This window comes from Microtus ochrogaster (assembly GCF_000317375.1).
Source record: "Microtus ochrogaster isolate Prairie Vole_2 chromosome 14 unlocalized genomic scaffold, MicOch1.0 chr14_random_1, whole genome shotgun sequence".
In the NCBI taxonomy this organism is placed as follows: Eukaryota; Metazoa; Chordata; class Mammalia; order Rodentia; family Cricetidae; genus Microtus; species Microtus ochrogaster.
The window spans coordinates 36,124,817-36,151,891 of record NW_004949096.1 but is presented as its reverse complement, the minus strand read 5'-3'; the positions used below and the strand labels follow the sequence as shown (position 1 = coordinate 36,151,891).

Sequence of the window (27,075 nt, the reverse complement as noted above, 5' to 3'; positions counted from 1 at the left end):
TGTGTGTACCTGAGCTGCTCAGTTGTCCTTGGAGTGACTTCTTGAGGTTCCCTCTGATAAAGTGGCTCTTTCCCGTGTCTTTCCATCCTTCCCCGGGATTCCTGCCATGGTTATGTTGGTTTCCCCACACCCTTGAAACTACCTGAGTGGAGACAGACTTTCTTTTTGGTTGCCAGCCCCAAATGGAGGAGTCTTGTTAATCATGAAAGTTTGCCCTTTAGCTTAGGCTTGTGTCAACTAGCTCTTACAACTTAAATTAACCCATTTATGTTAACCTACTTTCTGTCACATGGTGTTTCCTCTCTTCCATCTTGCTGGTGTTTCCTCTCTGTCTGGCTGGTGACTCCTCCTTTCTTCTTCCCAGAGTCCTCTCTGTCCCTGGAAGTCCGGCCTAACCTCTTCCTGCCTGGCTATTGGCCGTTCAGCTCTTTATTAAGCCACTCTTCACAGTGTAAACAAATATTCTGCTACATTTGAGCACCCTGAAAACTCATGTGTTGGCTTCATGTGTTAATCCCTCAGCTGTAAGCTAACGAGGGCAGGATGCATCTCTCAGGTTCACTATTCTGATTCTGACTTGGCTCCAGAACTTTTTCTTGAGTGAGTAGTGATTTCTACAATAAGAAGTTCAGTTGTAGGCCTGTGATCCCAGCATGTGGGAGGCAGAAGTAAGAGAACTGGAAGCTCAGAATCATCCTTGGCTACATAGAGAGACCAGCTAGGTATTTATAGGAGACATTGTCTCAAAAAATTAATTAAAAATAAAATTAATTATGTATTGTTTTTCTTATCTCTAAAACGTGATTGTAGATTTCTTAAATTTTACACAAGTATTTGAATGAATCCTTATTATCAAAAGGCAGCTTTTTGTCTAAGCATCTAGAACTCTCTTAGATCACCTTGAGGTGACCTTTATATATTTCTATCTTAATTTCTGTGCCCTATTTTAATATAGAAGCATATATTGGTCCATCTGCCTTGGAAATTGAATTCTTAGTGAGTACATGGCTTTTCAGAAATTTTTTTTGCTAGGTTTGTTATGTAAAGTATGGATTTAGAGTTTTGACTTTCATTTCTCTTTTGTAAGAAAATAAAGGGGTGTTATTTTTGCAGGGAACCAGTTTCAAGCAAGCTACTTCTTACAGCCGGAGCTCACGACATCGCAGCTGGCCTTCAGAGATCTCCTGTGGGATGCTAAGGCAGGCACGGTAGGTGTGCTTACCGTTGGTCAAATGAAAGCGTCCAGTGTCTGCCCTGTGACAAGTGTGTAGATAGCATGTAAAATGGAAATTGACAAATGCTTTGCAGAGAATACACTGTGTATTTCTGAAAGATACTTTATAATTTGAACTTTGTATCTCAACTTTATCTTCCTTTCTCTTCTATTGTTGTTCTCTCATTACAAAAGAAATAATTCTAAGTTTATATTTTTAGTACATTTATTTATTTTACATCCCTGCCTCAGTTTCTCCTCTCTCCTCTCCTTACAGGCCCTATCCCCTACCCCTCCCCTCTGTTCCCACCCCCCAATCCACTCCTCCATTTCTGTTTAGGAAAGGGCAGGTCCCCCATGAGTATCAAGAAAAAAATTACATATCAAGGTGCAGTAGGACTAAAAACCTCGCATGGACAAGGTGACACAGTATGAGAAGTAGGATCTCAAAAGCCAGTAAAAGAGTCAGAGACAGCCCCTGATCTTAGTGTTAGGAGTCCCACAAGAGGACCAAACTACAGAACTGTAACATATAAGCAGAATGTCTATATCAGTCCCATGCAGACTCACTGGCTGTTGGTTGAAATTCTGGGAGCCACTAGGAGCCCAGGTTAGTTGATTGTGTGAGTTTTCTTCTGGTGTCCTTGACCCCTCTCGCTCCTACAATCCTTCCTCTCCCCTCTTCTCCTCGGTTCCCCGAATTCCCCTAATGTTTGGCTGTGAGTCTGTGTCTGTTTCCATCCTCACTGATAACAAGTGGGCCAGGCAGCAGTCTGGTCACAGGAGGCGGACAGGTCAGGCTGTTTGTCCGTTACTGCTAGGAGTCTAAGCTGGGGTCCTCCCATAGACTCCTGAGAGAGTCTCCTGTCCTACACTTCCACTGGACCCTGAAATGACCCCCAGAAGTCCCCTCAGCACTTTCCTCCTCGGTACTCCCCCAGCCTGACTGCTCATGTTCCCATCCGCACCCAGCCTCAGTCCACTGACAGATCTCTTGTTTTCCCCTGCCCAGGGAGCTCTAGGTGTTCTCTTTAACCCCCGTTGATACTTAGCCTGTCTATGTCTGTGGATTGTAGTATAGTTATCCTTTATTTTACAGATAATATCGACTTGTGAGTGAATACATATCATGTTTGCCTTTCCCAGATTTGGGTTACCTTGCTCAGGATGATTTTTTTTTCTAGTTCTATTCTTTTGCCTTCAAATTTTCTGGTGTCCTTTATTTTACCAGCTGAGTAATACTCCATTGTGCAAATGTACCACATTTTCTTTATATATTCCTTGGTTGAAGGTCAGACATCTAGGTCGTTTCCAGTTTCTACCTAGTACAAATAAAGCTGCTATGAACAAGCAAGTGTCCTTATGGTATGATGGTTAAGCATTCTTTGGGGTATATGCCCAAGATTGGTATAGCTGGGTCTTATGGTAGATCTAAGTTTATATCTTTATCATTCTTTAATTTTTTTTTTGAGACAAGATCTCACCATGTAGCTCTGGCTGTTCTGTCATTTTTTTCCTGAAGAAATAAATTTTATATAATTTTTATGTACTTGGGTGTTTTAGCTGCATGTATGTCTGTGTACCACATGTATGCCTGATGCCTGCAGAGGCCCGAAGAAGAAGAAGTTGAGACCCCTAGAACTGGAGTTATAGATGGTTCTGAGCCACCTTGTGGGTGCTGGTAATCTAATCCCAGATATCTGGAAGATCAGCTGGTGCTCTTAACCACTGAACTGTCTCTCCAGCCCTGTCCAGCCCTCTATCTTAATTATTCTTTACCTCGATTTTTTTCATATGTAAAAAGGGAGTGATTAATAATAATAGCAATAATTCTTTCAGCAGAGTTATTGTGGGGATTAAATGATAAAGAACAATGTTGGGCATATAGGAACTCAATAAACGTTAACTCAATAAACGTTAGTTTTAAAGTTTGGTGAAGTACCTCTGTTGTGTGATGTTACTGGGGAGATATTCCTGCTCACTCCAGATAAAGATGGCCATGACAGGCCAAAGAAATAATTCTGTGGAGTCCAGTGTGAACCAGCCAGTCGATGGGGCCACTTCAAGAAGAAGCATCATGGGTGCCTTGTGTAGTTGTGTCACTGAGAAGCCCCACCCCAGCATGGGTGCTCACTTAAGAAAGCTGCACTGGGAATTGTCTCCCACAATCGCTAACCTACAACTTATAGGCAACCACTCCAACAAGCCTCAGAAAGGGGTTGTCCTAAGTAGGGTTTCTATTGCTGTGATAAAACACCATGAATAGAAGCAACTTGGGGAATAAAGGGTTTATTTCTTCTTAGAACTCTCAGGTCACCTCCAGCACTGAGGGAAGGCAGGGCAGGAGCTCGAGGCAGGAACTTGGAGACAGGAGCTGAAGTAGATGCCTCAGAAGAGTGCCGCTCACTGGCTTGCTCCTCGTGGACAGCTACCACAGCATAGCTCACACACATGTTATAGGAATGACTGGAGACTAGAACACTGATTCCATAGTCAAATCATTTATTTTAATTTATTTTACCTGTGAGTCCTTCCTGCATGTCCTTTTTATTGCAGTTTGTAAGTAATTAAGGAAAAAAATACAGCTTTCAAATATAGCTGTATGAAAATTTACCTCAAATGACTGTCTTTTATATTAAGTGTACTTCACTGAAAACTGTGTATATGTTTGTGTAAAATTATTGTTTTTTAAAAAAATCTATATGTATTTTCTTTTTCTTCCTTTGCTTGCTTGTTTTTAAAACAGGGTCTCATGTAGCCCAGGCTAGCCTTGAACTCTCAATCTTTCCCTTCACCTCCTAAGTTCTGAGACTTCCAGAGTGAATTGCTGTTCCTAGCTTTGTATTTATTTTTTAAGGTGTATTTATAAAAGATGTTTTGTAGCTGGGGTGGTGATGCACTCTTTTAATTCCAGCACTTGGGAGGCAGAAGCAGGCGGATTTTAGTGAATTTGAAGCCAGCCTGATCTTCAAAGGAAGTTCTAGGACAGCCAGGACTATTATACAGAGAAACCATCTTAAAAAACAAAACAAAAAAGATGTTATGTAAAATTAATTGATTTTATTATAAATAACAAATAATAGTAATAAATTTCCTTTCAGATTATGTCAAGACTAAGTCGTGTGTCTTTGATTCTGACCCTCTGGAGCTGTAAAATGATTCCTCTCCCAGGAACAAGCATACAGGTTCTCAGTAGACATGTGCGTCTCTGTCTGTTCGATGGTAGTAAGGTAAGAACCAAGTCCACTGGAAGCTAAGTGAAGTCACTCCAGGATAAGGGGAAAGGATTTTATTAGCACCATGTATTATATATATATACATACACAGTATATAAACATTAAGGCTTCTTACACCCATACTGGTTCTGATTACGTAGGTTTAACTCCTGATTCATTGAGTTGTTGGGGGTGATATTGGTATATCACTGGCAATGTTATCTGAGCTAATGTATCTAAGGTACTAATGCTCATCTCCTACTGTTATACTCAGCCCAGGTCTTAACTATAGTATTAAAGTATATAGTATTATATATACGCTGGTGTAACCAACACCTTAAGTAAGAAAACAGAGCATTGTCATGTCTACACAAAGCTTTCCATTCTATTCCTCCCTGATTCTAGAGACTGTTTTTTACCCAGTACCAAAAAAAGTCTGAATGATTATTTTAAAACAAACATATCTTTAATGAGAAAATTCTTAGTGCCTAGATAGAAATTTATAGCTTTAACTGCAAATTCTGGGAAGAATAAAGACTCAAAGTCAGTTGTCTAAGCTACCAACTTAACTTAAAAACCTAGGAGTAGAAGGCTGAGTTAAGCCAGAGAGAGAAGACCCATGCAGAATAGGCATGGCACATTTCATAGACTTAGGTCACAGGCTGTATCCAGATGTTTCTCTCCCACCCACCAGTTCCCAAATAACACTCAGAGGCTTGATATTAATTATATATTACTTGCTAGCTTTTTCATTTAAATTAACCCATATCTATTAATCTAATTATTGCCATGTGGCTGTGGCATTACCAATCTGCTGGCACATTGTTCCTTGGGCAACTGGATGGTGCCTTGCTCCAACTCCTCCCTTCTTTTGTATCTCTGTTTGGATTTCCTGCCTTGCTCTATCCTGCCGTGCCATAGGCCAAAGCAGCTTTATTTATCAACCAGTAAGAACAACACATATTCACAGCATACAGAGAGACATCCCACAGCATTTCCCCTTTTCTGTCTAATCAGAATGAAAGGGGAAGGGAATGTGAGCTGAGCAGCAGCATTGGACTCTCTCTGTTCCCTGGTTGAGGTCACAGTGTGACCAACTGCCTCAAGATCTTGGGGCCACATCTAGAGACACTTTCTTACCACCATACTCTCAAGCAATGAGCCAGTGAACCCGACCTTCCTTAAGTTTCTGTGGTCGGTTATTTTGCCGCAGCAGTGAGAAATGGAACAGCTCTACATAGCACTAACAGAAAGATAAGTAGAGAAATCCTGCAATATCTGGTGGTCAGGACAGCCAAGTGTCATTGTCAGCTGAATAAAATAAAGAGCCAGCTCACTTAGGAGTAACCAGCTCCACCATTTGCTGGCATGAGACCTGACCAAATGATGTGGCCTTGCTCACACTGTCCTCAGGGTTGATGTGAGGACTAAGTGAGTTAATACGAGTGAAACACTTAGGACTCCACTCAGCACAGGAGAGCATGATGTTGAGGGATTATGGTTGCAATTTAGGAGGGCACTGCAGAGGGAGATGGAGGAGGCAAGAATCTATCAAATGTGCTGGGCTAGATGGGAGGGCAGAGTGTCAAGCAGGCAGGAGGCCTTGGACTTCCACATATGATGGATGAGTTCATCCTTCATTGAACGTGGAATGTCTAATTGTGATCCTCACTTCCACACCTCTGTATAGAACCACTGCCAGTAGGTGTCACCGGTGACCACTGGTGACCAAAAGGAGATGAAGTGCCGTTTGTTTGTTTGTTTTAGAGACAGTCTTCCAGATACAACCGGTCTGGCCTTTCACAAGAGCTAGGAGGCCAGCTTTGTTTGTTCGTTTGAGACAATGTCCTGCCCAGGCTAGGGTGGAATTCATCCTCTTGCTTCTGCTGGGATTATAAATGTACACCACAACATCATGCTTCAGTTTGAAGTTTAATTTTTTTATTAACACATGAAAATAATAAAACTTATACCAAAATCATAGATTGTAACTCATAAAACTGATTTGTATCAGATTTCATGTTATAGGTGTATCTAGTAGGAGCACACGTCCTCACACTGTTTATTCTTCCACAAGAAATCTAAGACTGCTGCAAATAAGAGGTGCTGCTGTTGATACCAAGCAAGAACGTGGCACTTGTGGAGACGTCCTCCCCTCCCCTGACACAGCCAAAGTCTCTGAACAGTTCACTAAAGGGCTCTGGTACCCTAGGTAGCAGGGAGATGGAAAGGAGCCCCGGACTTTCAGCTGGACGCTTCATCTTTGCTGATTTTCTCTTGGTAGAAGGAACTCAGGGTCTCCCGCGTGCTGAGCGCATGCTCTGCACTGTCCCCACCCTCAGCTGTATGCTCGGTTTTCTCTTCCTTCTAATCTTTTGTTCTTCTGTTTTCTTTGTCCTATATACACACACAGAGAGGGGGAAAGAGAGAGAGACAGACAGAGAGAACACCACGTCTATGCTGTTCAGTGCAGCATTGTTGATGCCTTGGGACTCAGAAGTGCAGGAGTCTCAAAGGCTCCTACAGTGTGGTTTCAAATGAGAAAATCTTGTTTCAGGTTCTGAGCAACATCCATACAGTTCGAGCAGTCTGGCAGCCTAAAAAGCCCAAAACATGGACCTTTTCTCCCCAGGTAAGTCATCGCTGAGTGGGTTTCCTTACGTGCGAAGTGTGGGACATGGAGCGTGCAGTGCATAGGGTCAAATGGAAATCTTTGTAGTCTTTGTTTTTCTTTGCCAATTTTGGCAAAAATCCCTCAAGCTCCCAGTCACTGGAGCTGTGATTTCTGTGAGTCGCCTCTCTCAGTGGATTTCAATATTAGGAAATGTCCCCTGATGGAGCAGAAAGCACAAAGTTAAGATTAGGATTGGGGTATTTTCCAGAAGTGATATCTAGCAACTGTGCTGATGGCACATGTATTTTCCTCAGGTACAAATCAAAGGCAAGTGCCTCATGGACTAGTGCCTCACACCCAGATCCTGTCAGGGCTGGGGTGAGGTTAGGGCTTCAGCCAGAGTCAGTTCCACATAGACGCTAGTGAGTCAAAGCTGTCTTGTTCTTTTTACGGTACTGTTTGTGGTTGACTTCTTTCCTACCTCTAAGGACTCATTGTTGAGCATTCTCTCCCCTCCCACAATCCACTCCTTTGTTCCACTGTACGCTGGAAGCCCTTCATTTCCCTTCCTCTTACTGCGTCAGGCCTTACTTAGCACAAGACAGAGGGTCAGGAAGAGGGCACAAGCTATGCTGGAGGCTCAGCCACTTCTCTTGATGTGGCAAGTGTCCTCCTCGGTGGCACAACTCAAAGCCCTTGGTTCCCCTTGCACCTGCCTCTAGGGAGCACATCTTGTCTCTTGGCTCCGACCTTCACTGTTTGCCCCTGTGCACACGCAGTGGTAAGGGTAGGGTTTTCTGTCTTCCAAGGATGTGAGTACAGGCTGCTGGGAAGCGTGGATAAGTATGAGTGAGCTCCTGGAATGAAACGGAGCATGCCACGTGCGCTAGTCATGTGGGAGCTCACACTAACACCTGTGAATAGCTGCATATCCACTACCGAGGGGCACTGACCGTGGACACGTGTGCACTGTGGTATTTGTCCTTGGTGCTGCCTGTGAGTTGGGGTCTGTGGACCATTCAGGCAGAGTGCGGTACTTGTGAGGCTCCGAGGGTGTTGGAAGCACGGTGGCGAGAGGAGAGGAGGGTTCATCCCACAGGCCCAAGGGAGACTTTGAGCAAGGGAAACTAAGCCTTGGGGAATGGGTAGAGTTTCCTAGGCAGGGAAGGGGGTATGGTTGTCCAGGGAGATGGAGTGGGTTGAACAAAGGGAACGGGATGTCTGTAAGGCAGGAATAAGGACAAGTGCGTGTTGGTCTTGGCTTTAGCTTTGCTTGCCAACAGCAGTGGTTGTGTAAGTAAAGCATGCAGGACTGGGGACTGACTTACAGTAGTTTGCTTCTTTCCCTGTTCTAAGCAAAAAAATCAAGAAAGTTTAAGGTAATTTCCCTGTCAACAGAGACGCTAAATGTTCCTACTTCCAGTCATTGACATGTGAATCTGGTTCATCTACTTTCTATAAAGTTTGTTTGTTTTACATTTGTCTGTTTTAGCACATCTGTGTGTTGGAGGAAAGAGGGCTGCTTGTTGGTTCCCAGCTACTTAAGCCCTGAAATAATCACACAGAAACTGTATTAATTAAATCGCTGCTTGGCCCATTAGCTCTATCTTCTTATTAGCTAACTCTTTCATATTAATTTAACCCATTTCTATTAATCTGTGTATCGCCACATGGCTGTGGCTTACCAGCCAAACTTCAGGCATCTGTCTCCGGTAGCTCCATCTCTCTCTGACTCCGCCCTTCTTCCTTCTAGCATTCAGCTTAGATTTTCTGCCTAGCTAAGTTCTGCCCTCCTATGGGTCCAAAGCAGTTTCTTTATTTATTAATGGTAATCACAACATATAGAGGGAAATCCCACATCATCCATGTGGGCATGTATATGGCACAACATACAAGCGAAGGCCAGAGGGCAGCCTGTAGGAGTCAGTACTCCTACCATGTGGGTCCAGAGACCAAACTCAAGTCCTCAGGCCTGGCAGCAAGCCCTGTACTCACGGAGCCATTTCCTTACCCCATCCCCTCCACCATCTTCCTTTATTATAACGCAGAGGCATGAGCCCCTTCGCAGATGGATGAGGCTGGAAAGCCCCGCCCGCTCTTCACTTTGGGCAGTAACTTTGGTTTCCTTATCATTCTAGGTCACTGGCATCCTGCCATGCTTGCTCGATGGGGACTGTTTCATCAGATCCAATTCTTCAACTCCAGACCTTGGGATATTATTTGAACTTGGAATTTCTTACATTCGCAATGTATGTCAAGTTTGAAAGAAAAACTGTTCTGATGCATCAAAAGGGAACAATTAGGAATGTGTCTGATTTACAAGCAAAATAATAGAAGCTGGGTTAGCCACACTTCTGTTGCTATGGTGAAATGCCCTGACAAAAGCAACTTACGGGAAGGGTTTATTCTGGCTTATACTTCTAGGGACTCACTCCATCGTGGCAGGGAAGGCATGCCAGCAGCAGAGGGAGGCAGACCATGAACAGGAAGTAGGACTGGACCAGAAACCTCAAGGCCACCCCATGACCTACTTCCCTTAGCATGGTCCAAATCCCAAGTAGCATCACCAGTTGGGACAAGGTCTTCAAACATACATGCCTGGGGGAGGGGGCATTCACACTTTAATCTCGGGGAGGGTTTCTGTGCATCAGAAATTGAACTATGAAGGAACTGGAGTGATGATGAATGTCGTTTTTAAAAAGTATTACATTTATTCATGGGTACACCATGGAGGTCAGGGAACAGTTGTGGGTCAACTCTCTTCTTTCACCGTGTGATCTTGAGCATCGAACTCCAGTTGTCAGGCTTGGCTCACTGAACCTTCTCACTACCCTGGTTCCTTATTTTTATGCGGTACTGCTAAGTGATGTTTAAAGCTTGGCAACAGACCCCTTGGCTCACTGGGCCTTCGCACTGCCCTAGCTCCTTATTTTTATGTGGTACTGCTAAGTGCTGTTTAAAGCAAAGGAGTATTTGTTGGCATTTATAGCCTCACTGAACCCCAGTTGCCTTTAAAGAGTAAACACTGATAAAGTGTGGGACTTTCCAGAGGTAATTAAAAACTCCTGAGGATATTCTGGTGGGGGGGGGTAGTGGGGAACTCAGTCACCTCTGTCTTCTGGGAGCCAAGTCCACTTAACTTTGTAGGTCACAGTTCTTGCTCAGTGACTTGAGAAAGTCGCAAGGGAACATGAGAAACATGTTTCAATGTTTGTCATGAGAATACTAAACCCTGCGGTGTCCACCCTCTTGACTCCACACGTTCATATTCTGGTCATAGCTTGAGAGGTGTAGCATATAAACTTGGCCTTGCAGCTAGAAAGAGAGCTGTCACAGGAAGATCATGTTAATTTACCACATCATCCTGTACATCTTCAAGACAGATGGGTAGAACATGAGAAGAGCCCCAGTGGTCCCTGGCAATTGGCAGGAGGGTTATGCTTCCTAGCAAGGAGATCATAGACAGAGTTTCTCTGTGTCTCAGCAGCCACTTCCCAAATAACCACTCAGAGCCTTAATATTAATTATAAATGCCCAGCTAGTAGTTCAGGCGTATTACTAATTAGCTATTACAACTTAAATTAACCCATATTTATTTAAGTGTTACCATGTGGCTCATGGCTTGCTGCCTCATTTCGTACATGTCCTGTTTCTTCTGTCTGACTGGTGACTTCTCTGACTCTGCCCTTCTTCTTCCCAGTGTCTTTAGTTTGGCTCTCCTGCCTAATCTTATTCTGTTCAGCTATTGGCCAGCCAGCTTCTTTATTAAACCAATCACAGTGATATATATATTTATACAGTGTAAAGGAATATTCCACAGGGGATCTTTGAGTTATTGATTCCTATATTCCATACCCCGTGTAAAGCAAAGTTTCAGAATGTCATGTAGTGTCCTGCAATTTGACATTGTCTCCAAATTATGTTAGCACTAGAGACCCAATAGCAACAGTTACCTCAGGGTCAGGTTTAAGGGATGTCATTTGAAGTACCACTTTTAACATCTGACCTATAGGTAAAATGGAGCCCTGGCGTGTTACAGCTTCTTTTCCTTGATGGACAGCTTAGTCCTCAGAGTGAGTGCTGACTGCTTCTGAGTGGTTATCTCAGACACCATTCTCTGTGCCTCTTTTATTTCATAGTCGACCGGGGAGAGAGGAGAGCTAAGCTGCGGCTGGGTATTTCTGAAGCTTTTCGATGCCAGCGGAGCTCCTATTCCAGCAAAGTAAGTGGGCTTATTATCCCTCACAAATGAGCAACTTTGCAGAAAATTCCTAGGGACTATCCTCCTCCAATTTATTCTGTTAATATTTCAACAAGTTTTGGAAAGAGGGCTTTTCACATCGATCTTGGTGTTTGAGAAAGAATGGATATTGAGAAATTGAGAAAGAGTGTATATTCTCACCCAGTAAGAAAGGAATGACTTGGAGATCCGTGTTTTAAAGGCTAATTGCACGGGCTGTCTGCTGAGAACACTCAGTCTGTAGTCCTTATGAGAGCCCTGCGCTCAGCACGCTGCAAACAGAGCCTGGCGTCCTTCAGAGAGCGGGCAGCTGAGTCGTCTTCAGTCCTCTGCCTTCCCAACAGGCAGGATGCCGAAATCACGGTGGCGGCAACTGTAAACAAATTGAAGCCATAAGAGGAACAGCAGATGGGCCAATACCTATGTTCCACACACAAGGGTGAGGGGATGGCCTCCCCATCTCAGAAACTAACAAGAAAATAGATGATCACAATTTTAATGACCTAAGTCAAGGATATACAGTTACCTCGCAGGAGGAATACAGAGGGACAGACCTAGACTAGGATTCTGGGTGGGAAGTTCTATGATCCAGAGTTTTGGACCCAGCTCTTCCTGGGTGATTGTTTAGGTTCCTTAACATCTTGGGTCTCAGTCTCCTCCATCTGTAACCTGGAGATTATTTCCTATCTAAAGCCTCCTGTGAGGATAACTATGTAACACTTCCCCCGCAGCCTTCTCAGCTCTGGCCCCTGGCTATCTGATGGTACCCTTGCAGGAGGAGAGGGCATCTGTTACCAGTGGATCATTATGGGAACCCTGATTTCTTACAATTTCTTTTTTAAAAAATGAGTTATACTTAGTATATATAAATTGTAATATATTACAATATAGCGTAGGGTTATATTGTGCTTAGTAGAGGAGATAAGGAGACACGTACATGTCTACCTGTCCGGAAATGGAGTCACAGCTATTTTTAATCCCATCCAGTGCGTGTTGTGTGGAGGAAATCACAGACTGATATGAACACTGTGGTTCATTCAGGGCTGTGTGGGTGGATCCAGGTAAACCCCTCCAGAGAGCAGAATGGCTAATAACTTTTCACTTCTCTGTGCACACATAAGTTATCCTTCCATAAAAGAGAAGCACATGGGAGCCAGAGGGTAGCAAGTCAGAGATACAGCATTTCTAGCAGGAGAGAGGGAGGGAAGAGGAGGAGAATGCAGTAGAAGCTAATAATGACTTCACTGCATATAATGACTCGATATATTTGAGAAAAAAGAGTCATTACTTATCAACACAAATCATTTTAATGACATTAGGATCGAGCTCTTCATGTGGAAAATCACCCTTTCTGCATGTAGTTAGTACTAAGTGGGGGCGTCTGTCTGTTGTGATGCTGCTCATGAGAGAATCGGCACCTTGATTCGCACTTACCAGTGGTTGGGTAAAGTGCCCGAGAATACCCTTGTCCTGAAGCATATGCCTGACTGAGTCTGGTTCACAAATGCCTACAACACGGACCATCACATATGCTGTTCTTTTATAGAACGTATGAACTCTTCTTGAATGGTGGCACTCCTTACGAAAAAGGCGTTGAAGTGGACCCCTCGGTGTCCAGAAGAGGTACAGCCTATTTGTAACCCTCTGCTAGGGGCTTCTTAACCCCAGGATCCTGCCACAAGCAAGTTAAAGGAGAGGGGATTTAGTCTATGGTCACTGGCCCTGTAGCTCTGTGCCTGTGTTAGCAAAGAACAGCATGGTCAAGTATGTGGTGAAGAAGTCCCCGAGATGGCTGGGAACAGAGCAGGGGCAAGGGTCCCTCTATCTACTTCATAGGCACAGCCCCAGTGGCCTAATGTGTTCCTGAGGACCCCACCCTCAAAAGGTCCTGCCACCTCTTCTTTTTTTAAAAAAAAAAAGATGTAGAGTGTGTGTGTGTGTGTACGTCTATGCACCACATACATGCATGACATCTAAACCCAAACTGCATTACCCTCCTTTCTTTCAAGATGAGGCAAGCAGGAGAGATGCGAGAATGTCCCTGTGTCCTAATAAGACACACTTTCTGCTCTGAGTCACGGTCCTTAATGTGTTGTCAGTATGGAGATTCAGCCACTTTTATCTAAGTGTGTGTTTTTGTTAACACATCTGAGACTCTACGGTAGAAAATTGTGAAGAATGGGGACCCTGTCTCAGCTCCTTTTTACTGGACCTGGATTGATACTTGGTGTTAGTTGGGATTTTTATTTCTGTGAAGAGACACCATGACCATGGCAACTCTTATAAAGGAAAACATTTAACTGGGGCTGGTTTATAATTCAGAGGTTAGTCCGTTATCATCATGGCGGGAAGCATGGTGGCATGCAGGCAGACATGATGCTGGAGAAGGGGCTGAGAGTTCTACATCTTGATCCACAGACAATAGGAAGTCAATTGTCACACTGGACATAAGCGTAAGCTTAGGAGACCTCAAAGCCCACCCCCACAGTGGCACACTTCTTCCAGCAAGAACACACCGTCTCCAGCAAGTCCTCACCTCCTAATAGTGCCACTCCGTTTGGGGGCCATTTTCTTTTAAACCACTTGTAATTCATCTTGGAAGGAAGACAGGGCAGTACTCAAACAGGGCAGGAGCTATGGATGGATGCTGCTCACTGACTTACTCCTCATGGCTTGCAAAGCCTGCCTTCTTATAGAACCCAGAACCACCAGCCCAGGGATAGCACCACAATGGGCTAGCCTCTCCCCCATCAGTCACTAAATATGAAAATGCCACGTAGACTTGCCCGCAGCCTGATCTTACGGAGGCATTTTCTCAACTGAGGCCCCCTTCTCTCAGATTACTCTAGCTTGTGTCAAGTTGACATGAAACTGCCAGCACAATACTCGTGACAAATATAGAATGAGTAGAAAAGGCTAATTCAAAGGCTATGTGAGTGCATGCCAAGTTGCCCCCCAAAAGAAACTGAGTGCCCTTAGTGCCATCCACCCAGCAGTGTTAGTACCATGCACCCAACAGTGTGCTGGAGAAGCAGGAAAATGGACAGTAACATAGATGTGGCCCTTCCTTGTAAAGTGCAAGTTCAACAGACTTGCAATACCTTGGCATGCCTCCACCATCTTGGTCCTGGCTTGGTGCTGTAGACCCTCACCACTGCCCCATATGCAGGGTCCAACCTTTTAGAACAAGGGGGCTTTGGAGTCTGTGGGTCGGCTGGGAATACCTGGAGCCAGGCATGTTTTGTCAGCTCGTGTCACAGAGTACCTGTCACAGTGCCCTATGAGGTGCCCTCTGCAGACACATGGGTGTTCATGTCCAGACAGGCTCCGGAAGCTGGGCGGTGACCACTGCCTTTCATGCAATTCAGCACCACTCGCTATGGGTTCTCACTGAATATTTGTTTGAATGAACTCTGTCCCAAGCACTTAAACTCTGTCTCCATATTCCTGATGCCTTCGTAGCCCAGGGCAGTGTGTTCCGTCAGATGATAAGCATGCGGAGACAGCCTCAGCTGCTGGTGAAACTGCGCTCTCTGAACCGGAGGTCAAGGGCCATGCTCAGGTGAGTGACTGACTTGCCTCCCTTGGGGGATAACTGGAGTGGGGGCTTCTCCTTGACTCTTGTTGGTTGTCTTTGCCTCTTTGAGTACTCTGCCAAAATCCAACAGGCAACAGAACAGTAATAAAGCTTAGATTCACTTCCTTTTCAGGTAGATGTCAGGCCAGGAGAGATGGCCCATTGGTTAACAGCATTGACTGCTCTTCCAGAGGACCTGGGTTTGGTTCCCAATACCCATATCAGGCAGCTCACAACCGTCCATATCTCCACATCCAGGGAATCCAATGCCTTCTTCTGACCTCCGCGAGCACCTGCACACATAGTTATATACACCTAGGTTTTTAAATGACAGATATCATGTTAGATAATTTAGACACTCTTGAATAGACAGGTCTTACCAGTGTAGTCCTATCCTAAGGGGTCTTCTTTTCCATGTCAGGGTTAGGAAGACATAATTCATGTGTAGTAAAATTACCTTTTTATGAAGCAGTTCTCAATTCTCGACAGATGTACATGATGACATAATATTCTCTGCAGGCATGATGGAGAGCATCCCATTCTCTCTAAAACAAGAGTTCTTTCCTGTCAGTGGGCTCCCAGCCTTAGCCTCAAGCAGCCGCTCATAGGATCTGGGAATTTAAATAGACTTTGAAGGGTTGAAGGATAGGGGCTGTGGGAAGGGAAGACTGCATAGAGGGCAGAGCCTACTGCAGAGGGCTGCCCTGCCAGGACCTGCTGGCTGCTCCTCAGTCAACAGGAAGTAGGTGTCAGCAAGATAGTTTTACACATCAAAGTGCCTGCCACTAAGCCTGACCGGCTAAGTTTGATCCCCAGGGTCCACAGGAGGAAGGAGAAGACCAACTCCTAAAGGTCGCCTTCCTTCCCCCTGCCTGCGTGCTGTGGCGGACATACCCACACACACAATAAGTGAACGCTAGAATTAACATTCATAGTGAAGTAGGGAAGTGGAAGACGGCTTGGCCTGCCCCTCGAACATGGTCGGTTCAGTCCAGGTTGTGCTGTCAGCCCAGACAGCCCTGGTTCTGGCTCTGCTGACATACGGGGAATCCTTTACAGTTCAGTCTGTCAGCAACCATTAATAATGTGTTCACGGGGATATTTACTCTTGGCTTTTTCTCCTTAGATACTCATAGAGCCTCTAATCCACCCTCCCCGCTTTTGGCCAGTCTTATTTGAAAATTGTTCCCTTTTCGAGGTGAGGAAGACAAACTCCTCACAGTAGCAGCCTTTGTGAGAGAAAAGCCAAATCCTGTCTGTCTTCACTCCCCCTCTCGCTGCTCCCATTGCTCACCTGTGGCCAGACCCCAGGGCTCATCAGTGACCGCTCTCAATGCTGCTTTCTTGGCTCAAATTCTGCTTCTCAGATACTCTTTCCTGACTCTGGATCAAGACCTCTGTGTGGCCGAGGTCAGGAAGGCAGTTCTCTGTGTGAAGCTCCAAGCACTACCTTGGGTTGTACAGTAATGGACAAAAGTCTTTTGTCCCTGCCCCCCCCCCCTCTCCGCCCCTGGACGTCAGGGACCAACTGAAGCATGTTAAATGCAGCTCACAGTAGGCACAGAAATGGATGTGTGACTCATTTTCCAAGTAGAGATTTTCCTGCTCATGTTCTCTTGAGCTTCTCAAGGTCTTCACTCCCCACTCCCGCTGTCTCCAGCCTCTCCTGCCTGTTTGCTGGGTGTACCTTTCTTTTAGGCCCACAGACTTGAGCTGGGTCTTGAAATTGCCTTTCTGCTGTGAGCACCTTGCTGGTGTGATTCAGTCATTGGCCTTGGACTTTGTGGGGCCAGAGGATTGTGGGCTGTGAGACCTATGTGTGGGTTCAAGGCGAGAGGCTGGGCACCAGCAGTGAGCTTTGCATGGCTCTGCACTTCCACGCCAGGGAAGTGAAGATGGTCTGGGCTGTCCTGTTCAGCAGCCTCACTTGCCTGACAAGCCACTCCCCATGCTTTCCAGAAGAAGGGTGATGACTCCACCCACATTATTCTCCTCCTCTCTTTCAAAGCTGTTTTCCACTTCTAGCCCCTCCTTCCCCTGCTAACCAGCTTCACCTGTGGTTAAGCACAGTTTTCTGCTCAGTGCTGAGAGACGCTCAATGGGGCTCTTTCCATTATGTCAAGAAGCATATAACTGTGCATGAACACTGACAAGAAGCCCAGTTTCAATTTTCACTGGTGCCTGTTTTCACCCAAGATCCAGCTGCAGCTGCTTGTGGCCCCTCACCCATCCAGCGTTTTTTGCGTATGCCCTCGGTATCATTTGCATATCATAAGACATGAAAATAGAAAGTGCAGACTCACCTCTTTTGGGTTTTTGTTTTGTTTTGTTTTGTTTTTTTGAAACTGGGTTTCTTTGTGTAGCTCTGACTGTCCTGGAACTCACTCCCTCACTCCATAGATCGGGCTGGCCTTGAAATTGGAGATTCTCCTGCCTCTGCCTCCCAAATGTTGGGATTAAAGGTGTGGACCCCACTGCCTGGCTAAGACCCACTTCTTGAACCTGTTTCTTTGAACAAGGAAGGGCCCATAGACTCGGTGGTGAGCCTATTACCTGACAGTAGCTCCGTTACTGTTTTCTTTCTCTCTCTCTCTCTCTCTCTCTCTCTCTCTCTCTCTCTCTCTCTCTCTCCCTCCCTCCCTCCCTCCCTCCCTCCCTCCTTCCTTCCTTCCTTTTTTCTGAGATAGGGTCTCTCTACTATGTATCTGTGGTTGTCCCTGGAACTCACTCTGTAGACCACACTGGCCATGAACTCACAAAGATCCACCTGCCTCTGCCTCGTGAGTGCTAATATTAAAGGCATAAACCATCCTTTTCCAAAGGGGCTTAACTTGATTCAGTTTGATCAAAGGCATACTTCTGAAGTCCTGAGGAGAGAGGGTTCTGAGTGTCAGGAAACATGGATCCAGAGCAGTGGTTTGTATCAATTCCTACAAAGATTTGAAGATATTTTCTTTCGTCTGTTTGATGCGTTCCCATCCTTTCTCTCTTTTACTTATAGTCTACTCTCGTTTAAAAACGCAGTGGGACTGTTACCGCTGGATCCATTCATCATATTTCTAGCCCTCCATTCCCGTGTGCTGGTCTCCAGGTGGAGGTCGAGTGAAGCGTGTTTTCACTTCTTCTGCCTTTAGTTTAGCCTTTCTGATCATCTCAGGTCTGGAAAAACTGAGAAAATTTCTAAGAAAAAAAGTGAGACACCATTGCCTTATGGAGAAGGGAGGTGGAAGGAAAGGAGTGCCCATGCTGAGGGAGTACCCACGCCTTCCAGACAGATGGAAAAGGGGTGCAATAGGAGGAAGGAACAGTCCACCCCTTCCCCTGGCAAAAATTAGTGGCAAGTCGTCAGCCTGAGCCCTGTACTTGGCATTCCATGGAGCACTGCCCAGAGAGGCCACAGCCAGATGGAGAATACCCTTAGGAGTCACAGCATGGACTTAGAGGGCATGGTGGCATTGGGGCACCATAAGTGGTCCTCAGCAGTCAGTCCATGAAATCTAGCTTGAATTTATACCAAATCAGTATTTTTGCATGCTCAGTGAGCCAGATAGTGCGTATGACTATGGTCAGACACCCTAGGAATGCAGGGGGGGGAGTGGTTGGGGTGCTCATGTACATTCCTTGACTAGTTACCTGTGGACTCCTTTGCCCCCACACACCAGCCTAATGGCCACACTCACCTCCTCTTTCAACCAGCCAGAAGCTGGAGCATTACCTGTGTGATCATTGTCCCTTCTAAAGTCCACTGGATATTAAAATGAAGGATTAATTTTAAAAATTGAGGCTGCCTTTGTAACCTTTGAATTATGTTTTTCTGAGTCTAAAGCAAGCTTCTTATAGATAACATATAGTTGGACTTATCTTTTAAAATTCTTTCTTCCAATCTGTACATTTTGACTGGGGAGTTTTGATCCACTTACATTTAGTATAGTTGCCCATGCGGAGTGCCATCATTTTGGCATTTTTGTTGCTTATCTTCTGTGTCTTGTAGCTTTTTTTCTTTCATATTGTTTTCTTTTTCTGTTTAATTGATTTTTGGCACTGATACTTTTGCCTTTCTATTTCTATTTGTATTTCTATTTCTACCTGTAGATTGTGTATATTTGTTTGCACACGTACGTGTGTGTGTGTGTGTGTGTGTTTACCATGGATATTTTTTTACATATTACCCCCAGGAGTTATAATAATCTATTTTAAACTGATACCATCTAAACTTCAATATTAAGTTGTTGTCTTTTATGTTTTTGAGCCCTTGCTGCATACTAGACACTATATTGAATGCTACACTTGCTTCATTTTAATCCTTTCAGTAACCTGAAATTCAAGTATTACTCTTGGCATTGTACAATAAAGAAACAAAAGCACACCGAGAGTGATTAATTAATCCCTCATCTGACTGCTAGGAAATAGCAAAGTCAGGATTCAGTTCAGATCTGTCATGCCTCCTTTGACCCACCCAGTCCGTGAACAGTCTGAACTGGCATTTCCTCTTCTTCCACCACATCAGACTTGGCAGCACCATGCTTTTGTTCAAGCCTGCAACTCTCTAGTCCCTTTCCAGAACAACACTTTAATGACTTTCCTTTGTATTTGACATTTAACATGGGTGTGTGTGCGAGCATGGACGCACAAGTGTACAGCACAGTGCTGAGACATAAAATGTCTATCTGAGGGGGCCGGTTATCTCTGGTTTAATGTGCCCAAGTATGAGATAAGTTTTCCTTTAAACTGTAAAATCTTTATTTTTCAATAATAAAGTAAAACTTGGAACTATTCGTTTAGTAATACACAGAAGAAAAAGCCCAGGAGGCTGGGTTGAAAGGGTCTGTGTAATGGGTGCCTTTCTTCTCCTGTCAGCCTGCTGCCCGAAACCTTGGTGGGGAGCATGTGCTCTGCTCACTTACTGATATTTTACCGACAAATCCTTGGAGATGTGCTTCTGCGAGACAGGACGAACCTGCAGAGTGCTGGTAAGTTTGGGCTGTTTCCTGTGGGTTGGTGCTGCAACCCTTAAAGGTATGCATTCTGTGCCAGCCTGTGTCTCTGCCTACAGATGTGGCACATGGAATAAGACATTAAATAGCACCAGGGCCAACACATCACTTAGAAGCAGCTTTGTGAGCTCACGTGTATTCAGTTCTTTCCCACTTCTTTTCCATTCTGGGCCTTTAAAATCCTGAGCCTATGTAGAAACAGTTTCCTTTTCAGTCTAGGAATCAGAATTTATTTTCACCTGTGACCTATGCATGTCATCTTACCAGGAAGAAACCAGAGTCATACCAAATAGCTGTTCTTTTTGTTTGTTTATTTGTTTGTTTGTCAAGACAGGGTTTCTCTGTAGCTATCAAGCCTGTCCCGGAACTAGCTCTTGTAGACCAGGCAGAATTCACAGAGATATGCCTGTCTCTGCCTCCAGAGTGCTGGGATTAAAGGCATGCACCACCACCACCCAGCTCAAATAACTGTTCTTAAAATAGTGAAGTATATCCATGGATCAGTCATAAGTCAGTATATCAAATAGTGTTGTAGTTTCTATGCCCTATTTTTATTCTTGGTACTTCTCTTTCATTGTTTGTGTAGTGTATGTGCAAGGATGTGTGTACACACGAATGCACATGCATGTGGAAGTCCGAGCTTAGTGCTGGCTATCTTCATTCATCATTCTTTACCTTATTCACACGGCTTGACTGGCTAGTTCTAGGGTCCACTCTCTACTGGAATATGGGTAAACTGGATGCCCAACTGGCATTCGCGTGAGTTCTGGAGAATACAAACTCCAGTCCTCAAGTTCGTACAGCACATGCTTTAGACTTCAGCCAACTCCCCAATCTTTGTCATTTGAATTCAAAACTTTTTTCCAAGTAAAATATTAAAAATAATTTTAAAAATCAACAAACTGTCACACATGAATGAACTTTCCAAGAGGAGTGAACATGTTATAAGAACTTAACCCAGAAGTAGAACATCATAATCTTTTGTGTATCACTAAAACTCTAGAAATCAGTAAGTGCCCAGATACATGTGGCCTTCTGGGTATATGATGTTGTACCATTGCGTGGTAAGTGAAAAAGGTATGGTTGTAGTCACCCTAATGGAGCAGCCAGGCTTCAAAATAAAATAGCACGATTACGTCCTTTAGCCTTTTAGACTAATTGGTCCTAAGAATCATTTCTGATTAGAGTATCTGATGTGCCTGGAGATCTGAGACAAGAAAACGTGTCTGTGCTGGCAAGATCGAAGTTGAGGGCGGGCAGGGGCAGGCATAGATGCAGAGGCAGGAGCATGGCTGCCCTGTGCTACCTCACTGTGGACAGTTACGTTCCCTGTTAGAAAGCAGCCTACACCAGAGTCTTGCCCCAGTAATGTAGAACGGAGTCAAAAGCCGCACAGAAAGGTCTAAAGAAGTACTTGTAACTCCAGGGAGTGCACTTGAGCTCTAAGCATTGCTTACCCTTGGATTTAACAACCAGGAGCCGTCACCAGCGTCCCTGCTCAAAGGCAGGCTTCCTGGCTGTTCCCAGAGGAGGGAGGTCGTCCTGGCTGTGGTTCTCTACTGAGGCACAGGATGGCGGACTGTACTGCACTCTGCATTCCAGAAACAAAAGCCGCTGTTTGAATCCGTGTGTTGCCTCTGTGATGGCATCAAGAGGAAGGGCCTGTGGGAGGAGTCAGGGCAAGAGCACTGCCTATGGCCCTGCGAATGGATTCCAGTGTCTTTGTCCAGGGAATTGTAACTGCTCTTCCACCTCCCTCCATCCCCTTCTACAGAAGACACAGTGTGGCCACCCTTGTTGAACACCTCGTTTCAGAACTCCCTAAGGTCAGATGTAGAGACACAGAGAGATTAAAGAGGAGGGCTCCGAGCCTCCAAATCCTCCTGGAGGTCAAAGTGTGTAAAGTGCTGTCAGCAAATAACTGGCATATAATTTTAAGATATCCTGAACTGAAATACCGTCAAATCAGAATAAAGCTTGACTTCTTCCTGTTGTGTGTTGCAGATTTAATTAGTCATCCAGTGCTGGCCACCTTCCCTATGCTCCTGGAGCAGCCCGACGTGATGGATGCTCTCAGGGTGGGTACCATGTCCCGTGATGAAACCTGCTGTATCCCAGTAATTCCCAATTCCCATTCATTGTCTAGCCAACTCAGCCTTCCCAAGTATGGTGACTATTACTCCCAGTACCACCTTCCCTGATGCAGTAGCATGTAAGATGCCCTAGAGGATGCTGGGAGAGCGAAACTCCAGAGCAGTCAGTGTTCAGTCAGCTGAGCTTCAGGAGAGTCAGGGTGTGCATAACATTCTTTAATTGAACTCAACACACTGTACTGTCTGAAATGGCAGCTGAATAATAAAGTGGAGAGGTTGAAAATCTCTGATTTTCTGTTGAATTTGAGTCCCCAAAGCCGCTGTTTTATGTCTCAACCTGAAGCATCAGGGCCAGCCTTGTGACCATGCAAGGCTCATACACAGACAATACGGTAGGTGCCAAGGCCGAGTTTGTTTTGGAAGCCTCAAAGATTTAACGAAAGCAGCAAATGACGTTCAGAACTCTGCCTCTTTAAAGATCCTTAGTTGAGAAGGACCTAACGAAAGGCTAGGGCCTCAGTGACCTGCTGACAGGAATGGTGTCACAGGTGTGGAAGGATCAGCAGAAACTTTGAGGCAGATTGAATCCAATTTGGTGTGATATATGTGGAGGGGCCATGGGTGGCCAAGGTCAGAGTCTGCATGTGGAGAGTGAGGAAGGCGGGGGGATGGGCGACCAGGACAGTCCACTTCAGTCCAGGAGGATTGTGGCCACGTCAGCTGAGAGTCTTGCTGAGAGTGATGTCACGAGACTCGGAGGCGATCTTATAGAACAGACCCAGAAAGCACCAGGACAGTTTTAATGGGTTTTATTCATGAGGTAAGCTGTGCCCAGTGTTCTTGGACACAGCTTTCTTGAAGAGCATAAGAGAACTTTCAAAGGGAAGCCATGGTTCAGTTATAATCCCATCTCATGGCACAACAGTGGGCTTTTCTGATTGAAGACGTATTTTTTGGATTTAATATCAGAGGAGCCTGCACAGCAGAGCAAGGCTATTTTCATATTGGAGTCTAGAGACAAAACAACAGGCCTGCAGCAAGCTGAGGATCTTAACCGACACAGGACGGACTTGGGAAAGGGAGAGGGCCAGGTGTACTTTGCAAGTAGAGGTCAAGAAAGCAGACAGGCTTCCCAGTGGAGTGCTGAGAGGCAGCCTGGGGTAGGGTATCTTTAGTTGTTTCTCAGTAATGGTAGCCGTCCAGCATGACTCCATCCCATAGTTACCTAGGGGTAAAGGCTGGTAAAAGGCTACATCTCTTCTAGAACCATCTGGAATGAGAGGCTTTCTCTTTTGCTTTCTGCCCCTGTAGGAAAGGGCAAAGATTGACCTTGGGATTTACACACCTTTGCCTAAAGTGCACGATCCTTCTGCTAACTTTCATTGGTCAAAACAAGTCACGTGATCCTCTTAACTTGAAGGGAGCTGGGAAAGATAGGCTTCTGTTTGATTCCGAAGGAAAGGATTGGGTCTTGGCGAGGTGGCAGTGACCCCCACACATGCTTTCTATGCCCATCGAGTCCCTCTGTGTGAAATCCTGCCCTGCTTTCTGTGAACTAAAAGCTAATCAAGTCTTTGTACCTGACTGACAAACAGTTGGCGGGTTTCCAGACAGTGAGTCTACGTTACTAAGTGGTTTTCACTTTAAGTCATAGTGTCTTTTAAGATTTACATTTGAGGTATGTGAGTCTCCTGGCTTTACTTAGCTGAGTTTAGTTTGTGATTCGTGTCCTAATAACAATGACACCTGGTCTGCCATAAAATGCTCTCTGGAAAGGGTCTCATTCTAGAGGCTGTAGGCTGGGGTGTCACAGTCCCAGGAGGCAGAAATAGCCCTGCCCATACCCAAACTTCATGGTCATCTCATCAGCACACCCTTTCTCCAGGAGATGAAGAGGGGGTCTCTTCCTCAGCACCATGTGACCATAGGCACCTGTCCTACCCAGGAGGGGCGCATGCTTTCAGGTTCCCTGTAGAGTTCAGTACTGATAGGTAATTACCTATAAATATACACAAATCAGCCCTGGACAGTCAGCCTGGAGGCTGGGCACATTTTGCCAGCCTTCCAGACTGCCAGGGACTTGCTTTGCCAAGGTCTTCAGTTCATCCCTATGTGGGTTCCATTGATCTCTGGATTCTCTGTTTAAAGAAGCTCTGTGAAGCCTGTGGACAGGCTGGAGATGTTTACTTGCAAATCGACCCACCCCATCACCAGTGTGTCAGGCAGAGTCCCTGGCATGGGGTACTAGGCAGGGCTTCCTAGTTTTGTTGCTGTTTCACCTTGGAAACTCATGACTTCTGGGCCTTGTGTGTGGTTGGCAGGCATTTGCTTTACCCATTCTTTTGGTAAGTTTGTTTTGCCTTATAGTAACCACAGGCTTCTGAGGTGTCCTGTGCCCATGTGCCTGCCTCCCCTGTCAGGCTGGTTCTGAGTTGCTGGCAATAGTGTTGCCTCTTGTGTATTAGATTCTGTGCAGCAATTCTGACCCTGCCCATGACCTTAACTACAGGGTGAAGTTGCAGAAGGTGCTGCCAGGACTTGTGAGTGAGTGGTCTGACTAATACGACATTTCTGTTTCCTTCTTTAGAGTTCATGGGCCGAGAAAGAAAGCACACTAAAACGATCAGAAAAGGTAACGATTTTCCCACTGACCTCGAGACTGATTTTCCACGCATTGTAACAAGGCCTCTGCTTTAGGGAGGCAGCCCTGGGTGTAACCCCTTACTCCGCTAGACCGTGCAGGTCATTGTGGCTGCACAGACATGGTCTAAGAAAGCAGCATGTTTGCCCTAAACAAGTCAGTCATTTCAGACCTGAGTTTGGCTTAATGAAGTAGCCTCTAAACCAGCCTTGCAGTTAGCTAGCAAATACCCTTTATTTACACACCTGCAGAAACCTGGTCTAGCCAGGCAAGCCTGGCCTTGACCAGTGAGGCGGGATATCACTACCAGAATCCACTAAACAGAAAATTCCACAGGCACTTTCTGTTTAAAACCAGGTAGTGACTTCAGACAGGCTTTGCAGGGCTCGGTGTCTCTCCCACAGCAAGGCTACTGTTGTCAGGGGAAAAGCAGCCTTAGACAGCATGTGAAAGCTCTGTGTTCCTACAAACATGCGCTTACAGAAGGAGGCAGTGGCCACATCCGACCCATGTGCCCCGGACAGCTATGGGTGTGGCCCCACACAAAACTGTAAATGTGCTTAAAACACTGAGATATTTTTAAATTTATTTATTATGTACATAGTGTTCTGGGCACCAGATCTCATTATAGATGGGTGTGTGTCATCATGTGGTTGCTGGGAATTGAACTCAGGACCTCCGGAACAGCAGTCAGTTCTTTTAACCTCTGAGCCATCTCTCCAGCCCAGAACACTGAGATTTTCTGTTGAATTTTTTTCATGATTTTCAAGAGTTAACTTTGCAGACGATGCATTGTGTCCCAATGTCAGAAGGCTGGATACACCTGAAAGTGTTAATTATTTATAAGAAATATAAGAGGAAAACAAAAGAACAGTAATAAAAAGCTACACCTTGGTCAGGAGTGGGAACTGCTGCCATTATGTTGGTACCTGAGCCTCCACATGACAGGTAGCACTGCACTTACCCAGTCTGCAGTTCTGAACCTTTCTAGAACAGCAGTGGGTGAGTGCCGCCCCATCCACAGTGTGCCCGACTCTCTGTGTGAGCAGCGGCTGCGTGTGCGGAAGGTGTGCAGAGCTTCCTGCTCTCAGGCAGTGTGCTCTGAGACCCCCAACCCCGCCTGTTGGCTCTGTCTGGGGAGGGTATGATGCCCTCGGGACTGAGGAGCCCTCATTCCTCCCCAGTAGTCTCCCCTGCTTGGCCCTCTTTTCTCCAGATCCCACAGAATGCTTGCCTCTTCTCTTTGTTTTGTTTTTTTGAGTTAAGGTCTTCTTATTCAGGCCCCTCGCTGGCCTGGATCTTGTTAAATAGACCTGTTTGACCTAGAACTCAAGGAGATCCACCTGCCTCAGCCTCCCTAGTGCTGGGATGAAAGGCATGCACTACCGTGCTCAGCCCCACTTCTTTCTGATATTGAGACAGTTATTTCTGGCAGACTATAATCCAGCTAAGTCTGTACATACAACTTGCATTTTGTGTGCATGTGTGTGTGTGTGTCTATGTGTCTGTCAGACACTTTGTCTCCTTGATGAAACATGTGATGCCCTCAGTGGTGCATAGGAGACACACGCTGGTCTCACAGAGCCACTGCAGAGTTCTTAGGGAGATCCGCTAAGCTCTACTTCACAGTCAGACTCTCGCTCCCACCACTCAGAGCCCGTTCCCTGCGAGCTCCTCTGTCCTACTTCTCCGTGACTTTTAGCCGACAGCTCACAGGGTTCTGTACTTCGAGAGCAATGACTCCAGTCTCCTCATAGCTCCTCTGTGGTGATGTTTTCCCAGAGAGACCAAGAGCTCCTGAAGGCCGAGTTCCTCCTGGTCTACCATGACTGCGTGCTCCCTCTTCTGCATTCAACACTGCTGCCCCCGTTCAAGTGGGCCGAAGAGGAGACGGAGGCTGCGCGGTGGAAAGCCATCGCTGACTTCCTCAAGCAGAGCAGAGAGAACGAGGGCTCCCTGAAGGCTCTGCTGTCACCAGACGGGGTCCACGAACCATTTGACCTTTCAGAGCAGACCTATGACTTCCTGGGGGAAATGAGAAAGAGCTCAGCCTGACGACAGCCATGGCCCCGCTCCCCACTGGACCCTGGGAGCTCAAACAGCAGAACCAAAAGAAATGGACTGATTAGAACTTAGATCATATTCTTTTGTGTACAAATTCTATTTTCAAAGAAATATCTAATAATTCTGTTGTATAAAACAATAAAATACATTTTATAAGCAATGTTGTTATATCTAAGTTTGAATTTTTTTTCAAAACACCAACCAAAGTGTCAAACTGAAGGTACAGATGTCTACAACAGCACAGCTTTTTAGCAAAGGCGAAATTTGTGATTCTCCAAGAAAGTGACAATATAATCCACCAACTGGAAGGAAATATTTCTAAGACATAAGACTGATACAAGCTTAGTGTGCAAGGGCTCGGCGGTAGAGGGCTTGTCTCGTACTTCTCGGGCCCTGGGCTCCAGCCCCAGTATTGCAAAGACAA

The 27,075-nt window shown here is 45.5% G+C and overlaps 1 protein-coding gene across 2 annotated transcripts in view; it reads left to right on the top strand.

The window, feature by feature from the left end:
* Nphp1 (nephrocystin 1) overlaps positions 1-26,804 on the top strand; it is a 56,240-nt gene extending 29,436 nt beyond the window's left edge. For both annotated transcript variants that reach the window (XM_013352617.2, XM_005364447.3), the window contains exons 10-20: positions 1,114-1,208; positions 4,315-4,443; positions 6,986-7,060; positions 9,181-9,291; positions 11,182-11,264; positions 12,829-12,905; positions 14,745-14,844; positions 19,717-19,829; positions 21,858-21,931; positions 24,534-24,578; positions 26,370-26,804. In XM_013352617.2, coding sequence (XP_013208071.1) covers positions 1,114-1,208; positions 4,315-4,443; positions 6,986-7,060; positions 9,181-9,291; positions 11,182-11,264; positions 12,829-12,905; positions 14,745-14,844; positions 19,717-19,829; positions 21,858-21,931; positions 24,534-24,578; positions 26,370-26,642 — 1,175 coding nt within the window. In that variant the 3' untranslated portion in view covers positions 26,643-26,804. The remainder of the gene's footprint in view (positions 1-1,113; positions 1,209-4,314; positions 4,444-6,985; positions 7,061-9,180; positions 9,292-11,181; positions 11,265-12,828; positions 12,906-14,744; positions 14,845-19,716; positions 19,830-21,857; positions 21,932-24,533; positions 24,579-26,369) is intronic.
* Positions 26,805-27,075: the final 271 nt, after the last annotated feature.